This window comes from Peromyscus eremicus, chromosome 5 (assembly GCF_949786415.1).
Source record: "Peromyscus eremicus chromosome 5, PerEre_H2_v1, whole genome shotgun sequence".
In the NCBI taxonomy this organism is placed as follows: domain Eukaryota; kingdom Metazoa; phylum Chordata; class Mammalia; order Rodentia; family Cricetidae; genus Peromyscus; species Peromyscus eremicus.
This window is the reverse complement of record NC_081420.1, coordinates 125,575,070-125,599,014: the sequence shown is the minus strand read 5'-3', so window position 1 is coordinate 125,599,014 and position 23,945 is coordinate 125,575,070. Positions and strand designations below refer to the sequence as shown.

General features: G+C 52.2%; 2 protein-coding genes across 3 annotated transcripts; one reads left to right on the top strand and one right to left on the bottom strand.

The window, feature by feature from the left end:
• The first annotated feature begins 1,517 nt into the window (after positions 1-1,517).
• Best2 (bestrophin 2) lies at positions 1,518-6,697 on the top strand. Its single transcript, XM_059264446.1, has 9 exons — positions 1,518-1,669; positions 1,768-1,862; positions 2,826-3,059; positions 3,134-3,288; positions 3,566-3,643; positions 4,340-4,492; positions 4,580-4,660; positions 4,802-4,956; positions 6,135-6,697. The coding sequence occupies exons 1-9, from the start codon at positions 1,518-1,520 to the stop codon at positions 6,556-6,558; spliced, it is 1,527 nt and encodes a 508-aa protein (XP_059120429.1). The 3' UTR covers positions 6,559-6,697.
• A 5,187-nt stretch (positions 6,698-11,884) lies between these two features.
• Positions 11,885-23,575, bottom strand: Hook2 (hook microtubule tethering protein 2). Of its 2 annotated transcripts, XM_059264441.1 has the most exons (22): positions 23,433-23,575; positions 22,875-22,960; positions 22,732-22,804; positions 20,483-20,533; positions 20,265-20,397; positions 20,079-20,146; positions 19,694-19,756; positions 19,213-19,293; positions 18,944-19,104; positions 18,729-18,869; positions 17,754-17,955; positions 16,705-16,815; positions 16,533-16,620; positions 16,334-16,403; positions 15,643-15,780; positions 15,478-15,565; positions 15,246-15,280; positions 13,708-13,790; positions 13,527-13,630; positions 12,521-12,631; positions 12,381-12,452; positions 11,885-12,291 (listed from the first exon to the last, which is right to left on the bottom strand). In XM_059264441.1, exons 1-22 carry the CDS (start codon positions 23,475-23,477, stop codon positions 12,142-12,144), a joined length of 2,154 nt encoding a protein of 717 aa, XP_059120424.1. In that variant the 5' UTR covers positions 23,478-23,575; the 3' UTR covers positions 11,885-12,141. The 2 variants fall into 2 exon arrangements, with proteins under 2 accessions (XP_059120424.1, XP_059120425.1); XM_059264442.1 differs by lacking the exons at positions 20,265-20,397; positions 20,483-20,533 and having other exon boundaries at positions 23,433-23,454.
• Positions 23,576-23,945: the final 370 nt, after the last annotated feature.

The following is a 23,945-nucleotide window of genomic DNA, read 5'->3' as shown; positions in this document are numbered from 1 at the left end:
GCAGTATACACCCTTAAGCACTTCAGCCCCTCTATTGGCTTTTTGAGATTCAGTCTCACTCTATAGCCCAGGCTAGCCTGGAACTCATGACAGTCCTCCTGTCTCAGCTGCTGGCATACCTGGCAGATCCTGAAAGTCTGTGTGTGACAGTGTGAATTGCCATTGTGGTAAAGTCAAGCTGTGTTAGGGGAAGCTAAACGTGTGCTTGGGTCTACATCTTTGTGACAGCCGCTGAGCACAGGTAACTGAAAGGTGACCCAGTCTTGTTGGCTGTGTGTGTGTGTGTGTGTGTGTGTTCGCGCGCGCGCGTGTGTGTGTGTGTGTGTGTGTGTGTGCGTGTGTGTAGGAGGGAGCTTCTTCCTTCTTCTAGCTGTAGGTTCCTTCTCCCTACTAGGGAGCCAGACAAAGAGGAGCAAGGAAGTACAAGGCAGACCACACACACACACACACACACACACACACACACACACACACCCCACCCCACCCAACCCCACCCCCCTGCCCAGGAGACAAACTGGCAGACCTTCTCCAAACAAAGTTCTGAGGCTAGAGCTGAGCTAGAGAGGATAGACCTGGGAGGGGCTGCCCACGTCCACTCCCCAGCTCCCTTCCCGCACAGAGTCTGGCTTCAGCCTCACCCAAAATTGAAGCCACCCTCCCATTCAGTCTCTGTCCCTGCCTGTCCCTGTACTGCCACCCTCAACACAGGTGAGAAGGACCAGGCCTGGGAGAAAAAAGGGCCCTACAGTGGCAGGCTTTGGGCAGGACTCCTAGGGGACAGGGGGCAAGGCTAGGAGGAGCAGCAAGGAAGGAGCGGAGGCAGGAGAGAGCAGAGGGTCTGGGGTAGGCCCGGAAGGGTCAGAGCCGGAGGATTAAGCGTGGGTCGGAGGAGGCTGGTTCCTAGCGGAAGATAGGAAGGCTGTGGGACAGACTGGGGACCCGGAGCCTTAAAGACTGCATTCAGAGTAGTTCTGAATATGAGGGGGGATAGTAGCCCCAGACTAGGAGTCAGCTAGGGTAGACTGTAGGCTCAAGGCGGTGGAGAGAGGAAACCAAAGTTGGGAGGGTGGGCAATGAGCTGGGCGGGGTGGGGTGGGGTGTTGAAGCTCTGAGAATTTAGAAACTGAGGACTCGGGAAGTCAAGGCGGTTGAGCGTTGTACAGGTGAAGGGCTGGAGGGAGGGAACGTGGGAGACCATTCAAAAAGTGACAAGATTCATCCAGGGGCTTAGGAGGTGGGGGACCTAACTAAAAATCCAAAAGGCTTAGACCAACAGTCTAGGGGAGGAGAGAGCCAGACTGGGAGAAGGGAACTCGGGAGAGAACCAGGATCGGGGCGGGGGACGTGGTAACAGGACGCGGGTGGGGACCGCTCTAGTGCAGTGAACACAGAGCATGTCCGCTGGTACCTGCAACTGAAACTCCCAGGACCAGTCCCTCCCGGTCTTTCTCCCTTGGCTCACAGGTCAGGGCTCAGGCTAACCCCCTCTCCATTGACCACACTGGCCCGGCACAGCAATGACCGTCACCTACACAGCCCGAGTGGCGAATGCCCGCTTCGGCGGCTTCTCGCAGCTACTGCTGCTGTGGCGCGGAAGCATCTACAAGCTCCTGTGGCGAGAGCTGCTGTGTTTCCTGGGGCTCTACATGGCGCTGAGCGCCGCCTATCGGTGAGAAGGCCTGGGGTGGGGCCTGGGGGGTCTGCGCCCTGCGGAAGGGATTGGGAGTGGAGGAGAGACCTGTAGCCACTGCATTCCCTACCCCGCAGCTTCTTACTGGCAGAAGAGCAGAAGCGCTACTTTGAGAAGCTTGTCATGTATTGCGACCAGTACGCCAGCCTCATCCCGGTCTCTTTCGTGCTTGGTGAGGTTGCGTCCCGAGTGTCCCATTCCTACTTAAGGGAGAAATCTGTTTTTCATCCAGGCCTTTTGGAGACCCCCATTCCTACCCTCACTCAAATCTAACCTCCAGGGCTTCCCACTTCTGAATCCACACCTCGAAGATGCCCATATGACCCTACATCCTGAGACACTGGATATCACCTGGTTACGGTACACTCTGAGGTGCCCCCGTAGGAGCTCCACCTCACCCACAGACTTATTGGTAGTTGTGTTTGCATCAGATTACTATTCTCGCACACATCCTGAGAGCCTTCCCTCCAGGGACCAAATATGACTCCATTCAAATCCAGCCTGGCCCCTGGCCCACAGAAAGCTCATGTGACCCTCCCATCACATGGTTGGGATGAACAGCCTGCCCAGATCCCCCTCTTACATAGGGCCAAACTCTTTCTTTCTAGGTGTGTATTGTTTGTTGTTCTGAGACAGGGTCTCTCACTATGTAGCCTTGGCTGGCCTGAAACACCTTATGTAACTCAGGCTGAGGGAAAAACTCTTTCATAACCAGGGTTCGGGGACTACAATGACTGTTGCGGTAAATCTGTGTAGTTGTCCCTAGTGTTCGTTCATTCCACGTCCACACACTTTCATTCCACGTCCACCTTGTTTCCAATCCAGATATCCCAAGCCCAGTGATTCCCTGGGGTCAGAGAAACATGTTCCTTCATGCGCCTAACATGGGCCCTAGGATTCCACATCCATATTGGGATACAATCCCCCATCTCGGGGTACCCCAGCCTGCTCCAATCTCTTTGACTTCAAGGGCTGAATACCCACATTCTTAAGCCAAATGGCCCGTGTGGTCAGGGTGACCAGCCTTTTCCAGGTGCCTCTGATGGCACCTCTGTCATCCCAGTTCCACAGCTTGGGCTCGCAAACTCTTGGCCCCTGAATCCCTGCTCAGCTTCCATCTCCGGCTTGCCCTCAGGCTTCTACGTGACTCTGGTGGTGCATCGCTGGTGGAACCAGTACCTGTGCATGCCTCTGCCGGACGCACTCATGTGTGTGGTGGTCGGCACCGTGCATGGGCGCGACGATCGAGGCCGCCTCTACCGGCGCACGCTCATGCGCTACGCAGGGCTCTCCGCGGTGCTGATCCTGCGTTCGGTCAGCACAGCAGTCTTCAAGCGGTTCCCCACCATAGACCACGTGGTCGAGGCTGGTGAGTCTCTGGCCAGAGGATGGCAGGGTCAGACAGGAGAGCAGTGAGAGTAACCTCGGGTCACACCCCTCCAGGATTTATGACCCGCGAGGAGCGCAAGAAGTTCGAGAACTTGAACTCATCCTACAACAAATACTGGGTGCCCTGCGTGTGGTTCTCTAGCTTGGCGGCGCAGGCGCGGCGAGAGGGACGCATCCGCGACAACAGTGCCCTTAAGCTGCTGCTGGAGGTGGGCCTGAGAAGAAGTCATTCTTATAGAATAATAGAGAAATTGTGCACCTTGGCTGACCCTGCATCTCCCACAAGTCTGTATTCCAAACACCCTTACCAATGCACTTATTTCCACGGCGGCAGCCCTGTAGCGCGTGGTACCCCCACCCAGTTGTATACCACCACCAAATACTCGCCTAATTCCTAATATATGACCCTTCTCTATCTGAGTACTCATATGTAATCTCTACGTGAATTCAGTGTTCAACCCCTACATGACCAGCATCTGCCCATAGGAGCTGAATGTGTTTCGGAGCAAGTGTGGGATGCTGTTTCACTACGACTGGATTAGCATACCCCTCGTCTACACCCAGGTAACTTCTCCGTGCCTCCATTTACACTCAGCATAGGAATCTCTATTCCTCTTTTTTGATGTTGTTTTGTTTTGTTTTTCAAGACAGGGTTTCTTGTTTTTTGTTTTGTTTGTTTGTTTGTTTGTTTTGTTTTGTTTTTTGAGACAGGGTTTCTCTGTGTAGCTTTGCGCCTTTTCCTGGAACTCACTTGGTAGCCCAGGCTGGCCTCGAACTCACAGAGATCCGCCTGGCTCTGCCTCCCGAGTGCTGGGATTAAAGGCGTGCGCCACCACCGCCCGGCAAGACAGGGTTTCTTTGTGAAACAGTCCTGGCTGTTCTGGAACGAACTCTGTAGACTAGGCTAGCCTCGAACTCACAGAGATCCATCTGCCTCTGCCTCCGAGTCCTGGAATTAAAGGTGTGCACCACCACGGCCCGGCCTCCCTATTCCTCTTAAGGGAAAATGGAAGTCGGTCATAATGGCACACATCTGTACTCTCAGCATTCGGTAAGCTGAGGCAAGAGGACCCTGAGTTTGAAACCAGGCTAGGTTACATAGCGAGATCCTTTCTCAGTTGAAAAGAGTGTAGGGACTGAAAGCCAGCTAAAACTCAATCATCCTGAAGTTCATTGCTGGTCCTGATCTTTCCACGACTCTCTGAGGCACATGGGGTGGGGGGTCAGAAGTGATCTCGTTTCCGTTTGCCTGGCCCCCAGGTAGTGACGATCGCAGTGTACAGCTACTTCCTGGCTTGCCTCATCGGCCGTCAGTTCCTAGACCCCGCCCAGGGCTACAAAGACCACACCTTGGACCTGTGCATTCCCATCTTCACCTTACTGCAGTTCTTCTTCTATGCTGGCTGGCTTAAGGTGGGAGGGGTCGGGAGGTGTGTGGAACGGAAGAGTGGGGTATGAACGATTCTCCAAGCCCCACCTGCCTCTCTTCTCTGTACTCAGGTAGCAGAACAGCTCATCAACCCTTTCGGAGAGGACGACGACGACTTTGAGACCAACTTTCTTATTGACCGCAACTTCCAGGTCAGAGTCTCCTCCTGGCGACCTAGTTTTCTAAGTGGTCCCGGACTCACCGAGTCCTCCCCGTAAACACCCCTCTCCTCTCTCTTGGATCACGCGCCATGAGGGCTCCACCCACCCCACCCTGCGTCTCCACATCCTCAGGTGTCGATGCTAGCGGTGGACGAGATGTATGACGATTTGGCTATGCTGGAGAAAGATCTATACTGGGATGCGGCCGAGGCTCGCGCGCCCTACACCGCGGCCACCGCTTTCCTGCTGCAGCAGCCTTCCTTCCAGGGCTCCACCTTTGATATAGCGTGAGCTAGCGCGGTGGGCGGGGCTTAGGGCTCTGCTGGCCTAGGAGGGTCTATGGTCTGTGGGGTTAATCCGGGGACTCCAGTAACCAAGCTAGGCAATTTGGCCCAGGAATGTGGCATAAACCAGGAACCCCAGCACTCGGGAGGTGGAGCCAAGGGGATCAGGAGCTCTGCTACGTAGAGAGATCAAGTTCAGGGCTGTGACTGGGGTGGGAACAGGTCATCAGTTGGAGACTGGGGGCAGATCTAAAGACTTTCAGAGACAAGATGCGGCCACGGTTGAGGTTGTAGCGCCAGAGGATATGGCTAGGTCTTTCAGAGTGACACAAGGAGTCGGTGGTGACAGGTAAATCTCAGGCGCTTCGGATCCGCTTTGGGGATCAAGAAGAGGGTAGGGTCTAGTCTATCATGCAAGAGGTCTTAACCTCCATTTCAAACGTCGCTAAACAGTGATAGATAGATAGATAGATAGATAGACAGACAGACAGACAGACAGACCGACCGACCCGGATTTGATGGCACACATCTGTAGCCAGTCCCAGGACAGGGAAGACAGAGGCAAAGGTTCCTTCACCAAGTTTGAGGCCAGTCTGAACTGCATAGTGAATCTCAGGTCAGTTAGAGCTACATAGTGAGACTTTGTCAAAACAAACAACAGCAAACACACACACATACACACACACACACACACACACACACACACACAGAGAGACAGAGAGAGAGAGAGAAAGAGAGAGAGAGAGAGAGAGAGAGAGAGAGAGAGAGAGAGAGAGAGAGAAAGAACGCATTCCTTTTTTGGAACCTCTCCTGAGAATTCCTTTTCCTGAACCTACCCTCCCTCTACTGAAAAATAAAACAACAACAACTAAATAAATATCACAAAACTAGACAGGGAGTGGTGGCACACACCTTTAATCCCAGCGCTTGGGAGGTCTGCAGGCGGATCTCTGTGAGTTCGAGGCCAGCCTAATATACAAAGCGAGTTCCAGGTCAGCCAGAACTGCTGCACAGAGAAACCCTGTGTCTACAAAGTTAGTCCTAGGACAGCCAAGGCTACACAAACAAAGCCTGTGTCAACAAAACAAAACAAAAACACGGGAAAGCTAAAATAAATAAACTAATAAATAAATCAACGCAAAAGAGCGAGGCCTCAGTGCTGACCCCTTGTCCATCTGCAGGCTGGCTAAAGAGGACATGCAGTTCCAGCGGCTGGACGGCATGGACGGCCCTGTGGGAGAGGCTCACGGGGACTTTCTGCAGCGCCTCCTGCCGGCGGGTGCGGGCACTGTGGGTCCGCTGGGGCGGCGCCTGTCGCTGTTAAGGCGTAAGAACAGCTGCGTGTCAGAGGCGTCCACCGCGGCCAGCTGCGGATGTGCAGGCGCGGCGGAGAGCGGAGGCGTTGAGTGCGGTTGTGGAGAGCCATTGCTCGACCCCAGCCTGCGGGAGCCGGAGCTCGAGCCCCCCGCATGTCCTGAGCCGCCTGCCCCCGTCCCGGGGCCGACTGCTGAACCTTTCACCATCGTGCCCCTTCCAGGGCCCCGAGCGCCCGCACCGCCTTGGCTGCCCAGCCCTATTGGAGAGGAGGAAGAGAGTCCGGCCTGAGACCTGGGACCAGGACCCCTGTGGACACCCAATCCTGCACAGGGCATGCTGGCGACCACCAAGGTCTGCACAAGCCAGCTAGGCCTTCACCAAGGTGACCTGCCCGTTTTGACCGGCCGTGTCTCCCACCGGGGCTGATGGTGTTAGGGGTCCATACTCTCCCGGCTGCTGTTGCTTTTTTTTTTTTTTTTTTTTCCTACTCCCAGCTTCTTTAAGTGGCTTTGCTTCGCAAGCACCACCACCTGACGGGCGGCCTGGGTGGTTCCCTTCCAGTGGAACTGAGTGCCTACCTCATGAACTTGTGAGGACTAAAACAAAAATAAATGATGGCTTTGAAGCGGTTGGTTTACAGGTGTTCAATAAACGGTTAACATTGAAGTGGTGTCTCTAGCCAGATCATTTATAAGATTTGGAAAGGGGGCTGGAGAGATGGCCCAGTGGTTAAGAGCACTGACTGCTCTTCCAGAGGTCCTGAGTTCAATTCCCAGCAACCACATGGTGGCTCACAACCATCTGTAATGAGATCTGGTCCCTCTTCTGGCCTGCAGGGACACATGCAGGCAGAATACTGTATACATAATAAATAAATAAATCTTAAAAAAATAAATAAAATAATTTAAAAAAAAAAAAAAAAAAAAAAAAAAAAGAAGATTTGGAAAGTCCTCTGGGCTTTTTGTTTTGTTTTGATACAGGGTGTCACTGTGCAGCTGGCCTGTACCTCCTCACTAGGCTGTCTTGGAGCTCACGTTCACCTCCCTTGCCTACCTAGTGCTGGGCTTAAAGGCAGGTGACACCACACCTGGCCTTCCAAATTTCCTTTTTTTTTTTTTTTTTTTTTTTTTTGGTTTGTCGAGACAGGGTTTCTCTGTGTAGCTTTGCGCCTTTCCTGGATCTCGCTCTGTAGACCAGGCTGGCCTCGAACTCACAAAGATCCACTTGCCTCTGGGAGGTGCTGGGATTAAAGGCTTGTGCCACCACCGCCCGGCAGTACCTTTGGTTTGATTCACTGGTGAGAAAGAAATGCTGCCTGGTGTACATGAGAGCCCTCAGTATGAAAGACAAGCAGCGGGAACACTGAGTTACATCACCAGGCCCACTCCTCAGTACCTTAGCCACTGCTTCAAAGTAACCATTTCCCCCTTGCTCCAAGCACCTGCGCCCTCATACATTCTCTCCGCACTCCAAGTCCTGTGTGTATGGTGCCGGGGGATGCAACTCAGGCCCTCTTGCACACCAGCTAAGCCAGGCAACTGCTCTGCCCACTGTGCTACCCCAGTCCAGACATGCCAGGTTTGTGTGATTTAGTAATTATTTTTCTTGGTTTGACAATTATTTGATGTGTATGAGCATTTGCCTACATATAAGTCTGTGTACCACTTGCTTGCCTGGTTCCTCAGAGTCCAGAAGAGGATGTTGGATCTTCTGGAACTGGAGATATAAACAGTTGTGAGCAGCTATGTGGATGCTGGAACTCAAACTCAGGTTCTTCAGCCCTGAACTGCTGAGCCATCTCTCTGCCCCTTTTTTGTCTCTTCAAGATGGTGCCCACTATGTAGCTCTGGCTGTCCCAGAACTTACTACGTCTTGTGGGCTGCAAGAATGTTATAGAGATTCAGCTGTGTATTAAAGCGGTCCGTCAAATGGGAAGCCATTTATCACAGGAATATTTGGTGTTTTACAGCCTTAATATTCAGCTGTGCCTTGCTATGAAATTCTTGTGTGCCCATATATTACTAGACCACTTGGCAAACAGTTCAGCTTCTCAGACCTGCTGAACCTTTAGGTAACTAACTCCCTCACTGAGCCTAGGAACAAGCAGGCTATAGATGCATAGCTTTGCTTCTTGTGCAAAGGAAGCTCAGACCATCCCCTTCTTTCAGGCCTAGGGGCATGGCAGAGTGATTGACTGGGGACAATAGGACTTTTTGCATAACCAGGGGCAGTAAGGACTGGAGCAGAATTCCAGAGGCAGACAGAACGTGTACCCAGAGAGAGGAGAATACAGAGATTCTGTAGAGGGTAAGGCAGATCTCTGGTAGAGTTTATCAGGGCCAGGCGTAAGGAGTCAAGAAGAATAGATGGAGGACGAAGTAACAGAGGATGAAGGTGAGACAAAAAGCATAAGGGCTTAGTTATTACTAGGGCTGTGAGGGGACAGAAAAAGCAGGTACAGAGAGGAACTGAGACTCAGGATGGAACTGAGGCTATAGAGTTTTGTTATAAAGGAATAAAGTAAATGGACAAAGGAAGAACGTAAGTGTACATAGATCCCTTTCCCTCAGATACCCCACACCAGACGCAGTGTCTTCCCCAGGACTCTGGGAGGAATTTTCTCAGGGCTGGAACTAGGATGTAGACCAGACTGTCCTCAAACTGCTTCTGCCTCCTGAGTGCTAGGATTAAAGGCATGCACCCTGCACCCAGCTTCCCTGTTTTATTTCTTCAAGATTTATTTCTATTTTGTGTATGTGTTTGCCTGCATGTGTGTATGTACCACACGCATGCCTGGTGCCCCTGGAGACCAGAGGAGGGCATCAGATTCCCTGGAACTGCAATTACAGATGATGATGAGTGCCATATGGGTGCTGGGAATCAAACCTGGGTCCTCCACATGAATAGCAATGTAACTTTATATACATTGAATATATATATTGAAAATAGGTCCTAACCTTATTTTTTTTTCAAACATGTGTATGTGTGTGTGTGTGTGTGTGTGTATTTGTGCAAGGAGTTAGAAGTCAATTCTCTACCATTTGAGTCCCAGGAACCAAACCTGTGTCGGCATCAGGCCTAGTGGCAAGCTCCTTCATCCACTGACCCACCTCTCCACACTGACTTGTTTTTCTTTTGTACAGAGACTCATATAGCCCAGGCTGGCCTTAAACTCACTATACAGCCAAAGATGACCTTGAATTCTTGGTCTTGCCTCCACCTCCCAAGTGCAGGGCTTTTCTTTTCTTCCTTCCTTTCTTCCTTTCTTTCTTTTTCTTTCTTTCTTTTTCTTTTCTTGGTTTTTCCAGACAGGGTTTCTCTGCACAGCCCTGGCTGTTCTAGATCTCACTCTGTAGACCAGGCTGGCCTCAAACTCAGAAATCCACCTGCCTCTGCCTTCTGAGTGCTGGGATTAAAGTCATGTGCTACAACCTCCCGGCTACTTATTTTTTATTTTTTAAAGCTTGTTAGTCTTAGATGACCTTAAACTCAACAGCAATCCTACTACCTCAGCCTCCTCAGGGCTAGGACCACAGGCATGGACCACTACTTTCCAGGTCTTAACTGAATTACTCTTATATGCCATTGACTTTTGACATTTAGAAGTTTAGCAGGGACCCTTTCCACAAATCAGCTCCCAGTGGCTCCCCAATCTGGGCCACATGTGTCCTTCCAGGATATCAATCCCAAACCATACTCACTGGGATTCTTCTGCTGTGGGATAATGCTTTTGTACACTGATTTAATAAAACGCTGATTGGCCAGTAGCCAGGCAGGAAGTATAGGTGGGAAAAGAGACAAGGAGAAGCCGGGCGGTGGTGGCGCACGCCTTTAATCCCGGCACTCGGGAGGCAGAGCCAGGCGGATCTCTGTGAGTTTGAGGCCAGCCTGGGCTACCAAGTGAGTTCCAGGAAAGGCGCAAAGCTACACAGAGAAACCTTGTCTCGAAAAACCAAAAAAAAAAAAAAAAAAAAAAAAAAAAAGAGAGACAAGGAGAATTCTGGGAAGAGGAAGGCTGAGTCAGGAGACGCCAGCCTGCTGTCCAGGGAACAGCTTGTAATGGCAGACAGGTAAAGCCACGGAAAACATGGAGATATATAGATTAACAGAAATGGGCTGTTTAAGTGCAAGAACTAGTCAGTAGTAAGCCTGAGCTATTAGCCGAGCAGTTTTAATTAATATAAGCCTCTGTGTGTTTACTTGGGTCTGAGTGGCTGCAGACCAGGTGGGACACAGGAAAACTTTCGGCTATATTCTTCCTTCCTCTTAAGCACACCACCCAGCAGCAAACCTTAAAGGCTTTAACCTGACTCTCCAGGGTCACCCTGGCCAGAGCCAACATGTCACTTACATTAGTGACCTCTGTTGTGGGCTCATCCCTTCAGCCTTACCACCCCCTACACAGCCACCAGAGAGCACCTACAAACACCCAAGCATGTCACGTGCTTCCTCCCTTCAAGTCTTCTAGGGCTGTTACCTCACTTAGGACCAAAGCTAAAGCCCTCGCTCCTTCCTCACACCATTCCAGCCACACCAGCCTCTACCCACCAAGCAAGATCTCATCTCAGGGTTTGCATATGCTAGTCACCCTGTCTGGACTGCTCTTCCCCAGGGGTCTAGATGGCCTCACCCTAATCTCTGTCTGGTTATATGTTGCTGAAATGATGTTACCTTCTCTAGCCAGGACTACCTGCCTGGACTTATTTTTTTCTTTTCTTTTTTAAGATTTATATTTATTTATTTGGAGACAGGGTCTATTATGTGGCTCTGACTGTCCTGGAACTCAGAAAACCACCTGCCTCTGCCTCCCAAGCGCTGAGATTAAAAGCATTTACCACCATGCCTGGCTAGAAACTCACTGTTTTTGACTAGGTTGACTAGCCAGTGAGCTCTCAAGCTTGACCTGTCCCCCAACCCCTCAAAGTGGAGATACAGGCACATGCAGGCACCGTCGGGTGTTTTTGTGGTTGGTGGAAACCTAACTCAGCTCATGCTCAATTAGACACAGCAGTCTCTCCAGCTTCTTAAAACAAATGATAACAACAAAAACACCACAGGATTCACATCTGTCACTGTGTGTTACTGGTCACTCATACTTTAGTAAGAATGAAAAGCAGGAGCCGGGCAGTGTTGGCACAGGCCTTTAATCCCAGCACTCAGGAGGCAGAAGCAGGCAGATCTCTGTGAGTTCAAGGCCAACCTGGTCTACAGAGGGAGTTCCACGGTTACACAGAAAAACCCTATCTCAAAAACAAAACAAACAAAAACCCCACAAGAATGCAAGACAAGGATTGGAGAGATGGCTCTGTGGTTAAGAGCACTGGCTTCTCTTCCAGGGACCAGGGTTCAACTCCCACATCATGGCTCACAACCATCTGTAACTCTAGTTTCAGGGAATCTGATGCCCTCTTTTGGCCTCTGTGGGCACCAGGTACACACATAGTACACAAACATATACAAGGGAAAAACATTCATACCTGTAAAGAAAAAAAAAAAAATGTTAAAAAAAAAAAAAAGAAAAAGAATCCAAGACAAGACAAGGCTTTCTTAAAAGCAATGGCCTGTGACCCTAGCTGACATTTTATCCCTCACCATGATGTCCAGAGTCCATTCATGACAGATTTAAAGTCTTTATTCTTTTAAAATATAAAATCAGGCTTTTTCCAGGTAATACATGAGGCCCAGGAGAAGAATCAAGAAGAAGAATCACATTGTTAAAAAGAATAGGCCTACACCTGCTACCTGCCTCTCCCCTTCTTTCCCATTTAAGGAAGCAAAGGGCAGAGGCCATAGCCTCAATCAGGGTCAAGGCCCCAAGCTGGGTACCACATGAGCTGGAGGACTCCAGCAGGCAGCGGAAGTTGAGGTCTGTCAGTGCTTGTCAGTGGGGCGAAGGCTCAGAGAAGCCAGGCGTCCCAGGGGTCCTCGGCGTGCATTGGTGGCCAGTCTTTGCTGCGCCAGGAAGGACTGGGCGTGGGCAGGACCCTGCTCTTCCCCAGCCCGTTGCTCCAAGGCCATGCCCTAGAGAGGCGGTATGATTGACAGGGAGTAAGTGAGCCTACCTAAACCATGTGAGCCCGATCCACCAGCGATGGAGGCTGCCCACTCACCATGCTGTACCAAGCACTAATGAGCAGCTTTTCCTCCTGCTCCCGCTGACTCCGACTCTTCTCATAGTCCATCTGCCAGGGAAGCAAGAGTCAGGGGCTTGGGTGTGCTGAGGGCCCCATGGAGGGATGAGACTACCCACCTCCAGGTGCCGTATTCTCATGTCTCGCTCCCAGAGCTGTGACCTCAGGGTGTGGAGTTCCTGGGACACCCCAGGGGGTGGCTGCTGCTTGGGTTCCAGGGTCTGAATGACCTAAGGATTAGAAAAAAAAAAAATCACAAGAGAGTGAGCATGATTAGAATGATAGTGACTTTCTGTAGTCCTGGGGACTAGTTGAATTTAAGGTCTCACACATGCCAGGCAACACAGCTATATCACTAGCACTATTTTGTTTTGTTGTTTAAGACAGGGTCTCATTCAGATTAGGCCTCAAACTTAAGATCCTCTTTCCTCTAAGTCACGCTTGGATCTTTTTCTTTCCATCTATCTATCTATCTATCTATCCATCCATCCATCCATCTATCTATCTATCATCTATCTGAGACAAGGTCTCTGTATGCAGTCTGGCTGATCTTGAACTCATGGAGATTTACCTGCTTCTGCCTCCCTAGTGCTGGAATTAAAGGAGTATATATCACCATGCCTGACTCTTTATTTTCCATCCTGCCTAACCTTGCAGAATAGTTGGGAACACAGACAGACTTGAACTACTCAGGCCCCTTGCTTTGGCTTTATATTATATATTTACTTATGTTTTGGAATGCTAGGGACCGAACCCAGGGCCTCCTGCCTGCTAAGCAAGTACAGTCAGTGAGCCACATACCCAGCTCCCAGCTAGTAGATTATAGACAAGCACTCTATCACTTAACCACATTTCCAGAAACTCATTGGTAGATCTAAGACAGAAGTTCTACCACTGAGCTATGCCCCAAAGCTTCTCTGCAGACCCCTTGACACACGGAGTACAAGGGACAGACAGCCCTTGGCAGCAGCACCATGCAGAAGCCTATGATATATCAAGGTGTGGTGTGAAGGGTGTGAATGCTGAGGGCAGGGATGTACAACTGGCAGGAGATGTGAACTGATGGGAAGCACAGGAAGTAGGACCTGAGGCAGGAGGGGCCCGGGGGACACCGAGCATCCCTACCGTGCGTGCCTTATCCACATAGCGGCGGTAGCGTTCCTCCATGGCCTGCAAGTCTGCATCCTTCTTTTGCAGGCTGTCCTGCAGCTCCTCAATCCGACGAGCCGCTGCAGAACAAGGTCTCTAAGTTGCACGCTGCACTCTAGGATCCCTCTAGCCCTGGCTACTGCTGAACCCCACTTACTACTGCTGTCGGTGGGAGGCTCCAACTCCTCAATGTATTCGCGCTTCCTCTGAAGCTCCAGATCGGCCTCATGCAGCTTCTGCCTGTGGGCATGGAAGAAGTGGATAACCTTGGACTGGCATCCCTGCTTGTCTGTCCGTCTTTCCATCCATCCATCTGTGGTATTGGGGATATGACCCAGGGCCTTGTCCATGCTACACAAGTGCTCTACCATTGGGCCACACCCCAGCATCTCACTGAACTCTAGGCCGAATCTCTATAGCAGATACACACTCCAGCCCACTGGCTTCTCTTTTCTCCTAGTGGTGTCCCAGTAAGTCAGAAGCTTCATTATGGCCACTAAGACCTCCTTGCTCCATCTAATTATCTCCCCATCCCATGGTCCCCAAGTTGGTCTGGTCCGGTCCTCATCATCATCCATTCCTTCTTCCCTGGCCATCCTCTTCTACTTTCAATACCTCAGTTTCATTCTCCACCCAACAGCCAGGGTTGGTATTTTGTTTGGGGCTTTTTTTTTTTTTTTTTAAGGATTTATTATTTGTGTGTGTCTGTATGGATCTGAGTGTATACCACATGCGTCTGTGCCTGGGGAGGGAAAAGAGGGCATTGGACTCCCTGAAGCTGGAGTTACAGGTGATTGTGAGCCACCTGACATGAGGACAGAGATTCAAACTCAGTGCCTCTGGAAGACCAGCAAGTGGCCTTAACTACTGAGCTATCTCTCAAGCCCCAGGGCTATCTCTATTTTTTACTTCTTGTGGTACGAAGAATAGAACCCAAAAGCCTTGTGGATACAAGGCCAGTGCTCTACCACTAAGTCAGAGACATGGCCACTTGGCTGGGGGTTTGGCCCGTGTCAGAGTGGGCAGTCCCTGTGTGTGCCTTGACCATTTGCCCCTCCCTTGGCTTGAGATAGTCTCACATAACCCAGGATGGCCTTGAACTCCTGTCCTCCTCCTTTCTCTCCCGAGTGCTGGAATCACAAGCCCATACCACATCCCCTACTTTTTCTAAAAGAGATTCTGAGCCAGGCATAATGGTACATGCTATGAACACACAGAAGGGAGGTTGAGGCAGGAGGATTACAAGGCCTCGGCCAGTCTGGGCTACAGAGAGAACCTGTTTCATAATAAAACAAAGGAAAAGGTTAAGATCACTGCTGTTCCTGTAGAGGACCCAAGCATGGTTCCCAGCACCCACATGGTGGCTCACAACTGTCTTTTAACTCAAGTTCCAGGAGATGGGAGGCCTTCTTCTGAACACCGTGGCCATATGTGGTACACAGACAAATCACTCACACACATAAAATAAATAAAATTCAAGCAAACGAAAGATCATACTTGAGAGTTTACACCTGCAGCCTCAGCGCTTGGGAGGCAGAGGGCCAGGCGGACAGGAACTCAAGGCCAGCTTCAGTTATATGACATCCTGTCTCAAAGACTAAACTTGACCTAGCTGACTGGATCTCCTCACCCACAATTCTCCACACCTTCGCCCCGAGGGTTCCCACCCCAGGAGTGACGGCTCTCTGCACTTACAGATGATCCTCCAGCTTCCTCTTCAGCAGGGTGGGCTGGGGGAGAGAAGCAGGCAGGGAGTGAGGGATGGGGGACAGGTCTGAAAACCTGTGCGGGTAACGATGGGGTGCCTCCCTGGACCGTGGTACTCACAGTGGCCTTCATCGGGCATCGGGCAGCAGGGGTTTGGGGAGAAAGGAAGATTACTGGGGGGGCACTACGAGGGCCAGGCAGGGAGGAGGTGGGCACTCACGTCCTCAGCCTTGGCCCCCTGCTCCTGCAAGGCTTTCTGTAGATCTTCCACCTGGGCCCTCAGCTCAGACAGCTGCTGCTGATTCAGCCTGGTGGGGAAGGGTGCTCAGTACTTGCACTTGGTCGCGCCTGTAGATCTCCTTTCCAAACAAACTAGGGCTCTTACCGGTGCTGCGCCTCCAGCCCATGGCGTGCACGGTTGGCCTCCTCCAGGTGGCGCTGCAGCTCCTCCTGTCTCTCCCGGTCCGCGGCCTCCTGCTGGCACAGTCGCTTGTTCTCCAGCTGAAGCCGCAGGAGCGTCTCCCTGAGAACAGGTGAAACTCTGGGTCGAACGTTGCCTTGGGAAGAGCCCAGCCTGCCTTCGGGTAGGAGTACTGAAGACCCGGCTCCGGGGGCTCAGGCTCTGGGGGCTGACGTGGGCTGGCTGATGGAGGACTAGGGAGGGAAATCAAAGTGGGCGGCCTCCAAAGAGGTGCGCGGGTGGGGGTGGGAGGATTAGAACACTTGCATCCAGCTGTGGAAACAGTAAGAGCTAGGGTGGGGGTTACCAGAGCAGGGTAAATGGAACTGAACCTAGTAGGGGCTCCAGTGATACCAGGGCAGGAACCTGGGTCTCAGATCAAAGTAAGCAGAGCTAAGATGTAGGAATTTTGCATCTGAAGCGAAGCTATGTGGATTGGACTTAATTTGTGCACTGAAAAGTCTTTGAAAGAGAAGAGCCCGTGGCCAGAGCAGAAGCAGGAACACGGAAGCCTAAACCAGGCAACCAAGAGGAATGGTAGGCTTGCACTCTGAGAGTGGGGCTGAGGAAGAGCCTGGCCTGGATGGGTCCAGAGCCTTAAGAGGTCCCTGCATACCTGAGCTCTGCAGGTAGAATCTCTGCGGCTAAGTTTTCAAGGCCAGAAGGGGTAGGATCCAGCGAGAGGTCTGAAGAAAACAAGAAATCTTCAGGTTTCTGTGCACCCGCAGTCTCTATCCTGGGGTTCTCTTTTCAAGGGTCATCTTTGGGGGCTAAAGTACAGCCCCAGACCACCCCAACCCAGATCTGAAACTCACCAGCCTGCGTCAATCCCCTCGGCTGCAGCTGGGCACAGCGGAGCTCCTCATTGGCCTCCCTCAGGGAGTCTCTCTCCCTCAAAAGCCGCTACAGTGACAGGATGCAAGATGCCCGTTGGACCTCCTGGGAGATGGGCTATCCCAGGACACACGGGGCAGAGCCTGGCCTCACCTCCTTCTCCTTTGTCACCAGGTCACACTTTTCCTCTAGGTTCTGGCATTCAAACAGCCATTTCTCGGCCTTCATGGCCTCTTCCTGCCACTGGCCCTGCAACTCCTGCACCTGCAGAGAGGAGTGGGCTGGAGACTGGCAGATGGAAGCCACCGAGCCTGAGAGCCTGAGCTCCAGCCCTGGAACCCACAGGGTAGAAAGAGAAAACCACCTTCTGCAAGTTGTGTTCTGAACCCTGCTTGCACACTCACACACATACACAAACTCACACACGAAATAAATAAAATGTAACTTAAGAAAAGAAGGGAAATTAGACGCTGGAGAGATAGCTCAAGAGATAAGAGCACTGGCTTCTCTCTTCCAGAGGATAGGGGTTCGATTCCCAGCACACATGTGGTGGCTCACAACTGTCTGTAACTCTGGTCCAAGGGGATCTGATGCCTTCTTCTGGCCTCCATGAGCACCAGGCACACATGTGGTACATAGACACACATGCAGAGGAAACACCCATACACATAAACTGTTTGGGGTTTTATTGTGTTTGTTTTTTCAAGACAGGGTTTCTCTGTGTTGCAGCTCCGGCTGTCCTGGCTGGCCTCAAACTCAGAGATCCACCTGCCTCTGCCTCCCAAGGGCTAGGATTAAAGGTGTGCTCCACCACCAACTGGCTCTTATTTATTTATTTATAAATTTATAAGTAAATTTATGTGGCCGGGCAGTGGAGGCACATGCCTTTAATCCCAGTACTTGGGAGGCAGAGGCAGAGGAGTGCAGAAGACCCGGTAGAACTAGAAAAGGGGTGGAGCCAGAAGAGGGGTGGAGCCAGAAGAGGGGTGGAGCCAGAAGAGGGGTGGAGCCAGAAGGGACTTGGCGGTAATAAGAAGTCAGGAAGGTGCTCAAGAGAAGTAGTGGGGCTTACAAACCCAGCCAGGGAGGGGTGCGCCTAGAGGGCATGGCCTAGTAATACAAGGGGGACGGCTACAGAGCTGTGCTGGGAGTGGACTAGAGTGGCGGGTCCAGCCGTTATGGGGTGGCGCTCCCTGCCTTACCTGTCTGCGCTGGGTCTCGAGCTGGGCACGCAGGGATCCCGCCCGGCGCAGCTCCTCTTCCAGCTGCCGCGTGCGCTCCGCGTGGCCCGCATTGCTCTCCTCCAGCTGGCGCACCTGCCGTCTGAGCTCCCGGAGCTCACCCAGGCGGCGACGGCAGCTCTGCAAAGTGGCCTCCAGCTGCCTTGCCCGTTCGGAGGACTGCCTGAGAAAGGCATGGGGAGTGGAAATTTCAGAGGTCAGCTGTGATGTTGGGCAGGGAAGGGTTTCAGCCTGAGGGATTCTGGGTCAAGGTGAAGGTGTCAGCCAGGTCTGTAGTTCTAGTAGGGGTCATTAGGGTAACAGGTTATAAAGGAAAGGTTCTCCGAAGTGGAACTGCACAGACATCATCGAAGAACTATGAGATAACAGAGTGAGTGATAAGGACACTTTGGGGTCATGGGGAGCTTCGAGGAGTCTTCAGAAGCGAGGTGGGATGGTTCACTGGGTGTGTTAGCATTCTAAGAATATATACGGTTATAGGAGAGGTCTTTGGAGGTAAGGAAGGCACAGCAGGTTCACAGGGGCTGTGATGATACAGTCTTAGAGGACACTCTGGAACCCAGGGGCATGATGGGATCCAAATGGTGCAGTGGGGTCTGCAGAATACTAATGGAGGGGCTGTATTTGTGCTGTCGGGTGTTGGCTAATGACACTGTAAAACCAAGGGGGCTCCATGGATCCAGGAGGTCTCTCTGTAGTGGGCCTTAGTATAGCTGGAAGCACGGCCTCCTTTGGGCCATATGGCCCAAGGTCATGGGCGGAGCAAATACCACTACATCTTAGTGGCACTGTGTGGTTCAGGATAGCATGTTGGAGCCCAGGAGGTATGGTGTGTAAGTGCACTTAGCATTTGGGACTTGGAGGTGCCACAGCACTGGAGAGCATTCTGTGCCAACGCTGCAGGTGTGTGGTGGGCATTCAGGACCTGCTGCCTACCGAAGCTCGTCCATCTCATCCTTCAGCGCTTGTGCCTCCTGGGATAGGCTGCTCAGGGCTTGGTTCTGCTGTTGCAGTTCAGTGACCTCCCGCTCCAGCTCCATGCAGCGCAGCTGTTCATCTTCGCGGCTGCTCTCCAGCCTGGGGTGTCGGGAAAGACACATGAGGATGCCCTTTGGCCCCAGTGCCCTGCCCCCCCCCCCAGCTGACCATACCTGAAGTTCTCCTCTTGCAGCTGTTCCAGCTGTGACTGCAGGAGCAACAGCTTCTTAGCAGTGAGGCCTGGAGCACTCTCCACTTCCGAGCGGCCCACCCGCTCCCGTAGGGCAGCATTCTCTTGTGCCAGATTCTGCTTCTCCTCCGAAAGGAGCACAAGCTGTGGGCGGGGAAGACAGGTGAACTGGAGCATGAACCAGGTTTTATGTAGGTAGGTTTATGCACGAGGCCCTTTTCCCTCTGCCTCACCCTCCTCCGCCTCACCCACCTGCCGTTCTAGATCCAGGTAGTGTTGCTGAAGTTCATCACCCTCCTCTACCTCCTCACTCAGGAAATAGTATCTTCGGGACTGAGGAGATGGACAACAGGTGGGAGATGAAGGAAGGGCTTGGAGCTCCAGAAGGGAGGAAGTAGAAAAGCTGTGATTTCCAGGGGCTCTGGGGAGGGGTCAAGGAACCCCAAGATCTAAGAGTGGGCTGGGGTCCTAAGAGGATGGAAGAAGAGTAATTTTCTAACCCCTGAGATGGGGCAAGGCAAGAGGCTAAGACTGGAGAAACAGAGATGGTCGTTTAAGCTTGAGAATAACAAGCTCCTTATCAGATGCTCTCCTGTGATCCCAGCTACAAGGAGGCTGAGCCAGGAAGATCTAAAGTTCACCCTTGCTGCCTGGACAAGCCTTTCCACCTTAGCAGGCAGAGAATCAGGGGCAGGGCGGGGTCACGACCTTTAGCAAGTTCCTCTATCTTTACCTGTGTATCAAAGTTCCCATAAGTCTCCGGCGACAGGGAATCAGGAGTGTCTTTTGTCATGAGCTGCGGAAGGGGGCATTGTGATGAGCTAGGCTCTCTGATACAACTTTTAAGGCTTCTGCAAATCAGCCAAGGAATCTCTCCTGCCCCTCCCCAAGGCTAGTTTAGCCTCATGACTCCTGCGCAGAGGCTCCCTCCAATGCAGAAAAAGGTCAACACTTCTGAGGCTACAGGGTTCTGACTTACAGCCAACATACACAGATCTGGAACTTCTGACTTCTAGGCAGAGGACAGACCTTACCAGGCAGGGCAGGGGCTGTGCCCAGTTGCCCAACGTCCCCTCCCCTGACACTTCTGGATTGCCCCAAGGGATGCTCTCACCTACCTCCTGGATGGCTTCCATCACTACATGTTGAACAGATTCCTCCAGTGTCATAATTCTCTGGATATACTCTGGAGACGAAGATGGAGGCGAGAGGCTGAGACCAGACATGGGTTGGAGAGAAAAGAACATTTCCCCAGGTACCCTCTGGGGGCTCTCTCACTTCCTCCCCTCTGGCCCTTCTCATACCCTCTTTTTTCTCACAGCTGATAGCACAGCCCAGTACCAACTGAAGCAGTTTGCCAAGCTCTGCAGGATCTGAGAGTTCACCAATGAGGCTCACATCTGGAAGGTGCTGTTCTGATACAGGATGCCCCAGAACCTGAGAACACAGAGAGGAGGAGATGTCAGGACACAGACTGAACTGTCTCCCAACCCAGCCCCCTAAACCCCTTTGCAGTACTCACATCCTTTGAGTAGTCCATCAGGCTCTGTAAGATCTTCTCTAGTTTCCTGACCTGGTGAGGCCAAGGAGTTATCTACACATGGAGGTCTAGAGCAGTGCCCCCAAATCTGTCCTCACTCTCTCCCCCTTCAATTTCCTTTCCCTGCTTATCCTCTACTTGTTTGGTCCTGTTCTAAATATCCTTCTCTAGGGCTGACCTGCATGCCTGTACTCGGTGTTTACCTCACCATCTTTATTCACAAGTCCCAGAATCCAGTGGTTTCTCACTACCTGGCACTACTGTCATATCTTACTTGGATGCCTGTACCCACTGCTTCTCATCTCCCCCACCTTTGTGTGTGTGTATGTGTGTGTGTCACACACACACATGCACGCACGCATGCACGCACACACGCACGCGGGCACAGTGGGGTGGGGGTGGCAGGAGTTCTGGTGATCAAACCCAGGGCCTTAGGTATGGTAGACACGGGCTTTCCACGGGGCCACTCCCCTACCCTCCATAGCATCTCCTCAGCAGGGCTCTCGCACCGAGCCCTGCTCCTGCCCCTCACTGCTGGACTCCAGGCAAGCTGCTGCCCCACTGAGCTGCTTTCCCAGCCCTTCATCTCCTACTCTTGCTGCCTGCACCCCACTTCCCCCCAAGAAACTAGGGGAGCTTCTAAATGGCTGAGCCAGGTTGTCTTTCTTTTGCTAAAATCATTCCCTGTTTTTCCATAGTACTTAAAAATAGAATAGAAAGGCATAGTGGCCTCTGCCTTTAATCCCAGCACTTGGGAAGCAGAGGCAGGCGGATCTCTGAATCTGAGGCCAACCGACCTACAGAACAAGTTCTGGACAACCAGGGATACACAAAGAAACTCTGTCACAAAAAGCCAGAGAGAGAGAGAGAGAGAGAGAGAGAGAGAATCCATTCTGCCTCCCTGGCCTGCTAGGCCCTTGGTGATCTCCGGTCCTCCAGGTCTTGATCCATGCCTTTCTTCTGTCTTCTTCACTACTCCTCAGCTCATTCCCACTTCAGGGATCTGCAATCACTGCTCCCCAGGCGTGGAAAACCATTTCTCCAAGTCTCACAGGGAGATAAGCCCATCTCAAGAAAGCACCTACCCATCTCCTTTGTTTGTTTTTGTTTTTGGAGTTTCTCTCTGTGTATCTCTGGTTGACCTGGAATTCACTCTGTAGACCAGGCTGGCCTCCAACTCAGAGATCCCCCTGCCTCTGCCTTCTGAGTGCTGGGATCAAAGGCGTGTGCTGCAACGCCCCACTGTTGTTGCTGTTGTTTTTTAAGATTTATTTTATTTTATTTTTTGTTTATTTAGTTTTGGTTTTTCAAGACAGAGGTTCTCTGTGTAGTTTTGGTGCCTGTCCTGGAGCTCACTCTGTAGACCAGGCTGGCCTTGAGATCCACCTAGCTCTGCCTCCCGAGTGCTGGGATTAAGGGCATGTGCCACTGCCACCCGGCTTATTTTATTTTTTAAATTACTGTGCGTGCGTGCGTGCGTGCGTGCGTGCGTGCGTGCACCTGCAGAGGCCAGGAGTGTCAAGTCTCCTGGGGTTAGAGTTACAGGTGGTTCAGAACTGCCTAATATCCTAATATCTGTGCTGGGAATTGAACTCAGGTCCTCTAGAAGAACAGTATTCATAACCACTAAGCCATTCCTCCACCCAGTTTTGTTTTTTGAAACGGCATCTCTTGTGGCTCAGAATGACTTCTGGTTTGCTATGTAGCCACCAAGGTTGACCTTGAGTTCCTGATCCTCTTGCCACCTAAGTCCTGGGATCCCACGTATGCCACCTGGCCTGGCTACCACCCCCACTATACCCCTGATACTAGAGATGGAATCCAAGACCTTGTGTAGGGTAAGAAAATTCTCTATTGCTGAGCTACATTCCTGGCCCCCTTTTTAAAGTTTTGAGTCAGGATCTTATTAAATTGCCCAGGCTGATGGAGAATTTGCCATCCTCCATACCAAAATAGCTGGGATTATAGGCATTTGCCAACATACCTCTTGGAAGTTAACATTTGTTTGTGTATATGCTTTTTGCCCACATCACAAGAATGATGGCAAGTTTTTATCTTACTGTGGGTGCTCAATATAAAGAACAAAAATAGCTTGCTGATCACCAGACATCTGGACCTTTTCCTGGCAGGTCTGCCTGTCCATTATGCAGGACATGTGTCTAGCTGTCCCTTTACGATCACCTCATAAGTCCATTCTCTAGTTATTCCCTAGTCATGAGTCCACCTGTCACCTTCGACCTCCAGCTGGGACTTGGGTCCTCTGTGATGCCCTGGAGCCATGCGTCGTTGAACCAGGAAGGGTCTCTAGGGGCGGAAAGGTGGGATGAGCTGGCTGGGGAGCCCTTGGGGATCCTCCCACTCAGCCCCAACTCACATCTGATTCAGCACATGGGCTATGGCGAGTCCGCTGCTCAGGTCCTGGGGGCTGGCACAGGGAGGTGGAACTTGGAACGTCTGCAACTAAAGGGGGCCGGAAGGGGCAACAGGAAAATTCAAGATCTGGAACACTTCTTTTGCAGACTTCGCCCCAGGCATCAGACACTTTACAGGGTTGGGAGGGCACTAGCCTGCGGCTCCACTACATCAATTCTGCGGGGGCGTGGCTTCTACACACCTGGGCAGGAGGGGGCGTGGCCTCATTTCACCTAGCCGGACAAACCCTGCAAGTCTAAGTCAGGGCGTTACCAGAGTCACCTGGTCCCCACTGCTAGATAACATGTGACCAGGCCTGTGCCCCAGAAGGGCGGGGCCTCACCTGTTCTTGCCTCTCAGGCCTACCCACGTGACAGGGGCAGGTGGTCAGGTCAGAGTCCAACGGCCCAGCAAGCCTACGACCTATTCCTCCTTCCAGCACCAAGACAGAGGAGAGAGGACCACGACAGGGCAAGAAGAGAGGGCACACACCTGACCCAGCCCCGCCCCCCAGACCTACCCAGGTGAGCAGAGACCCGCATAGCTCGGCCTTGTCCACACTCATGGCTCCGGATCGAATTCGATCCGGGCCAAGGAGCCCCGGCGCGCAGCAGCAGCCTCCGGGTCCGCCACCAGCGAGCGCCCGAAGCCCAGACCTCCCGCTCGGCCTAGAGCGCCGCCCCGCTCCACCCCGCCCCCTAGGCAAGGCTCCGCCCCAGACACGTGATCTCTTCCAAACGCGAGCACTTGCCTCTCCCCCTGCCCCCCGCCCCCTCGCCATCTTGGGTACGGGACGCAGGCGGGCACACATTCTGCCGCTAGGTGTCGCTTTGACCCAGCCGTGCCGATGGGAGAGTGGTGGCCTCGGCTCCTCGTGGCCTCTCCTCTGGGTGGAGTGGTCCTCATGATCCTGCTAAGGCGGATCTGCGGCACCCGGTTTCAGGGGCACATTCATGTTCTTTCCTCAAAGCTGAAAGAAATCCTCCTGTGTAGCCGCGTTATGACCCGAGCCTTTCTTTATATGAGCGGAGAG

Coding starts and splice junctions, on each gene's coding strand:
- Best2 (XM_059264446.1), top strand. CDS start 1,518: ATGACCGTCACCTACACAGCCCGAGTGGCGAATGCCCGCTTCGGCGGC. Junction 1,670..1,767: donor GCGCTGAGCGCCGCCTATCG/GTGAGAAGGCCT, acceptor CCTACCCCGCAG/CTTCTTACTGGCAGAAGAGC. Junction 3,060..3,133: donor AGACCACGTGGTCGAGGCTG/GTGAGTCTCTGG, acceptor ACACCCCTCCAG/GATTTATGACCCGCGAGGAG.
- Hook2 (XM_059264441.1), bottom strand. CDS start 23,477: ATGAGTGTGGACAAGGCCGAGCTATGCGGGTCTCTGCTCACCTGG. Junction 19,757..20,078: donor TGATGGAAGCCATCCAGGAG/GTAGGTGAGAGC, acceptor CCCCTTCCGCAG/CTCATGACAAAAGACACTCC. Junction 16,816..17,753: donor TCGAGACCCAGCGCAGACAG/GTAAGGCAGGGA, acceptor TCCTCTCTGCAG/GTGCAGGAGTTGCAGGGCCA.